At 33.7% G+C, this 6,175-nt stretch overlaps 1 protein-coding gene across 24 annotated transcripts; it reads left to right on the top strand.

Annotated features, from left to right (window-relative positions):
* The first annotated feature begins 1,498 nt into the window (after positions 1-1,498).
* On the top strand, positions 1,499-5,904 carry LOC132617201 (uncharacterized). Of its 24 annotated transcripts, none has more exons than XR_009573671.1 (5): positions 1,645-1,880; positions 2,929-3,041; positions 3,161-3,227; positions 3,578-3,696; positions 5,478-5,904. XR_009573671.1 is itself a non-coding variant. In XM_060332153.1 (3 exons), exons 1-3 carry the CDS (start codon positions 1,741-1,743, stop codon positions 5,517-5,519), a joined length of 309 nt encoding a protein of 102 aa, XP_060188136.1. In that variant the 5' UTR covers positions 1,629-1,740; the 3' UTR covers positions 5,520-5,904. The 24 variants fall into 24 exon arrangements, 1 of the variants encoding a protein (XP_060188136.1); XR_009573667.1 differs by having other exon boundaries at positions 1,647-1,918; XR_009573663.1 differs by having other exon boundaries at positions 1,650-1,918; positions 2,929-3,018; positions 3,102-3,227.
* The last annotated feature ends 271 nt before the right edge of the window (positions 5,905-6,175 follow it).

Here is a 6,175-nt window from a genome sequence, read left to right as displayed (position 1 = left end):
TTTTGCATTTTCAGCCACTTTTTTCATTTTCTTCAATTTGGCTTCTTTTGACTTGTTTTCACTTGGTATCTCTCCCAATCAGTTCTATATCACATAAACCTGTAAAATAGAAGTAAATGACATTAAATGCACTACTTTATCAATCAAACATAGCAAAATCTAAGAATAAAGAAGAAAATATGAATTGAATGATTACAATGAATAGAGAATTCAACTACTTATAGCTAAACTAAAAATTGGAAGCTCAACTACTTCTAACAACTTGTAACTAACTTTCCTGCCAAACTTAATTCAACTAGCTTTCAAATTCTGGCAACTAACTATTGAATTTGCTGTAAATTGAATTTCCAACTGTAATATCTAATTTCATGTATCAGTACTCCCTCCATTGAAAGATCCTTGACCTCAAGGATCAAAACCAGGAAACTGGTCTACAACACAGTAACAATTTCTCAAGTTGCAGCATCAGCTGGGAAGTCCTTTCATTTGACCAAGCTTATGCTACTGCCTTGTTTCCTTTCTTGACCATTCTCCTTTGTAAAATGGATTCAGGATCTGGTCAATAAGAGCTAGCAATATCAATAACAGAATAGAGTCATTACCCTTTTCAAAGTAGCATCTACACCAGAATGACCTCCAATAGCAGTAGAATGCCATAGTGTCATGATAGTTTGCTTCAATTGCTCATCCTTACCAATCACCAACTTGCCTTTCCTCCTTAACTGGTTGTTTGACCAAGTGAACTGAGAGGGTGTAAAAGATCAGATTGCAAGTGTGCAATGAGATTTCGTAACTCACCATCAGTAGTCCAACAAACTTCAATAGCCTGTAGCAATACAGAACTGGTGCCAGTAATAACTAATGCAAGTAGTCTGACCTGTGACTCTTGATAGTGCATCAGCAGCCTTGTTCTCAGAGCCCTTTTTATACTCAATGGTGTAATCAAATGACATCAATTTGGTCAACCACATTAATTGGGAGTTAGTGTGTAATTTTTGTTCAATCAAGAACTTTAGTACTCGAGTTTATTCCATTAAATTCTTGTCAGGCTACTGCATTTACTCAAATTCTCATAGAATTTCTGTGAATTTTGTTAACATTGGTATCAGAGTTGTGTGATTCTCGACAATCATAGCAAAGGGAACTAGGTCAAATGGTGATCAGTCGACTGAATCTACCATGGATGGTGGAGATATGCGTGAACTGTTGCAGAAATTGATATCATACATTGGAATACTCAATGGAGAGGTGGCTTCACTGAAAGGATTGGATCAAACAGGGGCACAATTGAAGGAGCACATCGAAGGCAATAAAAGTGAAGGATCCACTACTAAAAAAACAGGGAATAGTGACGGAATTTAGCAACTAACTATTTTCCATCGCTAAATAGCGATGGATCAGCTATGGAATTTTGATACCATCGCAAAACAAGAAAAAAAAAAAAGAGGTATATAGTATAGCTACGGATTAGCGACAGAAACTACAATCCATCGCTACATCTGGCGCTTACGTTTCAGCTACGGAATTAGTGACAAATTTTTTGTCGTCGACTTAATTTAAAAGTAATGACGGATTTAGAGACGTATAATCCGTTGCTAATCACAACTAAATTATGAAAATATTTTAATAATACTTGCTAGTAGTTTTAAAAAGAATTTAAAGATACTTTTGTTACATTTAACCCAGCTTTATTTTCTTTCATAATAAGCCCGCCCGCCTCTGTATATCTTTCTTTTTGCAATGGTGAATCTAGGGTTTCATCTCGCATCTCCCCTCTATGTTGCGTCGACTGAGACCTCAATTATCGCTTTTCCATTGTATCTTGGAGCAGAGCAAGGAATAGTTTTATCTTTTGGGACTCTCATAAGTTCACAAGCACGGTAATTTCTCTAGTTTCATACGCCAGCTTAACACATATGTAAGTATCTTTTTTACTTCTAACCCATATCTAATTTTGGTATCCCTTTCTAGATTATGAATATTTTCTTTGTGTTAGATTCAGTGTTTGATCAGTTAGGGTTTCTAAATATCTCATTTCAGACTTTTAGGTATAATATTGTGCATTATATTAAGAGTGATGTCTTGGTGGTTATCAATTTTGTGGGAAGTTTGAATAGAAAATTATGTTTCAAGAAGATTTGTTCTGCTGAATTGGGATCTCTTATGTAGATTGGAAAGTAATAGTTGGAGTGACTAGCTCTTTGCTTTTATCTCGTGGTTCCATAATGTAATAAAAAAATTGGTATCTTAAAAAATACTAACTTTGTGATCCTTAAAATGTACATGATTACTGTTTCTTGTCAGTTGAAATGGTTGAATTTTTCCAATTGATTAAGGGCCCTAAAATATGGATTTTTAGCTCCACCTATGATTGGTCAATGTGACTTGTAATTTTTTTGTTGTCGGTTATAGAATACTAAAAAGGTTTCTTATTGGTCAATGTGACTTGTAATTTTTTTGTTGTCGGTTATAGAATACTAAAAAGGTTTCTTATTGGTCAATGTGACTTGTAAATTTTTTGTTGTCTGTTATAGAATACTCAAAAGGTTTCTTAACTGGGAAAGATATGGCTGAACCTCAACTTTAATGGTTTTAAACTCTAAGTACTCTATGGTTTTGAAATCCATAGAGAACAATGGTATTATCTCCTTCAGCTTCAAAGATCTGATTTACTTCACACTTCTTGTTCATGTCAATATTGAAGTTTCAAGAATTTCCTTTCTTGAGGTCTGTTATAGGTGAACAAGTTGCTCAGTATGAATTTGTTCCTAAATTCTCAATGTCTAATATTGTGACTATTTTTTAATTTTTGTGTTTGAACTAGATCTACAACTATTACTTTACGTGAATTTATATTTGTTGTATAGGTATATTTCTGTGCGTGTTTGACAAACATGCAATTTTATAATCTTTTGAATGTTTTGCTAGTACTTCATAGAGTCGTATTATCTATCATCTATGGAAGCTAATGGATTACTGCAATTTGGATATTGCTGTCCAAAGATGACATCACTCAATGTAAATTTATTTCTATTGTATAGGTATGTTTCTGTGGTGTTTTCCAAATATGCAATTTTATAATCTTTTGAATATTTTGCTAGTACTTCATAGAGTCGTATTATCTATCATCTCTGGAAGCTAAAGGAATCTGAAATAAAAGGTGTGATGGACTACTGAAGTGTGGATGTTGCTGTGGGATCTTCCTAGAGTTTGAAAACACCCCTTAGGTAATTGGGATATGTTATGTTGTTACTGAGATTTAATTAATCATTTATACTGCTTGAATTCATGTTGTGGTCTCCTGGTGTCATGAGGTTATAGATGTGTCTTGAATGTGCTGAATAGTGCTCATAGTTTCATTATTAATTTTTTTATTGCTGCAAGCCTTTGCTAATAAATACTCTGATCGTCTGATTTATTTAACATTAAATAGGAAATGGAAAATCTTGAGTGTGATTGGATGTATGATTGGTTTTATGTTCTTGAGTGCAGCACATTTACACCCCCCCCCCCCCCCCCCCCCCTCTTTCTAACTCTTTTTGTAAATTTTCTGGACTTCGTCTTGCATCTTTGAAAGATGATCATAGGCTGGCCCAGTCGGAACTTAACTCATATTGTCTAAAGATGAAGGAATGCGATTCTCAAATCTCGAGCATTCTCAAGAAGGAGCGCAGCAACCAAGTAAAATTTATCCTGGTGTGCTATTCTTCTTTGTGATGTCTCTTATAAATTGCTGATGTTTCCTCATTTTCCTTGTTTTGGTATATATTTTTATTTTAAAAAGCATACAGCAGAAGAAGCTAATAAGATAAACAAGATGGCTTTCAAAACATTTCTTCACTTCCATGTCGTCTACAGTTTGAGATAAATTATCTATGTATATCACACTATAAATTTGTAGTCCTCTATCCCATTTATATCTTGCTTATTGTCCTTTAATGATGAGAAATATCCTTAAACCAACTGTTTTGGCGTGTATGTTGTTTGTTGGTCTCTGTTCTGGTTTTCTTTTGGCTTGTTTGTCCAATCGGCTTAAAACCTTCAATTTACCAGTAGCTAGGTCTTTTTCAATGATATGGATTTAGAAAATGGGGAATGTGGTACTAATATTAATTTTCCCTTTAGAAATGAATGCGTTAATATAGTCTTGAAGCCGAAGCATGTCTTCCTTTGAAATAATATTTGTTTGAGTTTCCTTTTGTACTGAATAATTGCCCCACTACAATCGAGGAAAATTTTCAATCAATATGATTTGATTTAAATTTGATGGTAGAATCTATCAGTGAATATGATATCATTTCCTATAAGGTGTCGGTGTTTAACTAGGTTGTAAATAATTAGTTAACGGTTTATCGGTGCGGGGGAGGATTACTTAATTTTCTTATTGGGTAAACCGTTAACCCGTTAAGGATGATTATATTTACATTTTTACCCCTAAGTTTATAAAAGCCAACGTAGCAGAAACATTAATTAACCCGTTTAGCTCCATACTCAAAAGTAGTAAGGAGCTTTGACTTGATGTAGCAGAAATAGTAGTTACTAGGATATGCATTTTGTTTTCACGGTATTCTTGGTGTGAATTTAAGGGCGAACTAGAAGGACTAAGATTTTTAGGTACAGTTAACTTAACATAGGTAAATAGAAAAAGAACATAAAACAAACAACACTCTGTTGTACCAAGAATTTATCAATCATATGTTTTTTAGCATTGCAAATTATCTTTTACTTCCTATAGTTTCTTAACAAGTTTTACTGTGCTTTTGCCTTCTCTTTTCTCTCTTGCCTTCGGTGTAGTATGGAGGACTAACTATGTCTATAAGGTTACAATTTATCCTAAGTTCATTTCTGGATTTGTACTTGTTGTAAATGAATTAATTACCTTTGTTTTTATATTTTCCTTCCCTTTAATTTGAATATAACAAGTTCAAGTGCGTGAATTAGTTATAACAAGATATTAGCTGATACACCACCCGGTAACTGTTCAATAATTGCTAACCTGATACCAAACCAACCGATAAGCCGAACCGTTGGCTAGTGGCTTAGTGCATTTAAAAGACGATAACCGATAAAACTAATTATCCGCCTGATAAGTAGCCCTAGTGTTAATCAACCAGCTAAAAACCAAGTAACAATTGTAGCATTATTTTTGTTTGATTGAGTTGATAAATTTTCTTAGAGAAGTCGTCACCTAAGTAGCTTAGAAACATTGAGAATCTAGAGCGCAATTGTATGTATGACAGGTTAGATGTCCTTAATTTATGTTGCTATTGAGTAACTTTACTTTGGTACAATGTATACTAGCGAATTTCATCAATTTCTATGTCTTTGTGAATCTTGCCTATAAATTTATTTCACTGCTGGAACTTAGTTACTTTCAGTTTTCTCTTTGCTTGCATTAGATGGATGTATCATTCCAGATTATAGATCTCTTTTGTTTGCTATGAAGCTAATCTATTACTAACTTTCGTTTGTGTTAGGTGCTAGCAAACCATGCAAGGATGTGTAGGCAAGTCCCTTGAAGACTCTGATCCAATAATGCGATACTAGTATTGGGAAAACTGGTAACTTAGGCTTGCTGAATGACAGACTCACTGCACTACCCAAAAGAGGATTTTTCTCCTACATTCTTCTAAGTGTTTGCTTCTCAAGGAGTATACTAGTTGTGGGAAAATTGCAATTTGTTTTTTCATATTGAAATGTTAATTTGCTAGTTTGAAAAGAATTGATTAATTCTTGGTGTAGTATTTTAGCTGGACCTGGTAACTCTCTAGCCCTTCATTAGTTAGGCTTTTCAATTTTGACTTTAATGGTTTTGTTGTGGATATTCGATTTGACTATATAATTATTATATTCATTGACCTTGTAAATATTAGTTTATATGAATTTCAATTATTTTTAAGTGTATCTAATAATTTTGGTGAAATATGCTTGAATAGGGTGTATTTAAAATATTAAACAAAAATATTTTACAAATGTCGCGAAGGATTAGCAACAAAAAAATTTGATACCAAAGCAGGCTTAATTGGCACTCAATAATTTGCGACGCATAGCGACAGAATGTTTCGTCACAAAGTAAGTTGAACGACAAAATTTGTTACAAACATTGGGACAAAATTGATGAAAATAGCGATGGATTTTTCTGTCACTAAACTTAGCGATGGATATGATCCGTCGC

The sequence above is a fragment of the Lycium barbarum genome, chromosome 11, assembly GCF_019175385.1.
Source record: "Lycium barbarum isolate Lr01 chromosome 11, ASM1917538v2, whole genome shotgun sequence".
Classification (NCBI taxonomy): Eukaryota; Viridiplantae; Streptophyta; class Magnoliopsida; order Solanales; family Solanaceae; genus Lycium; species Lycium barbarum.
Note: the sequence above shows the minus strand (reverse complement) of the source record. Positions and strands in the feature narration are given on the sequence as shown.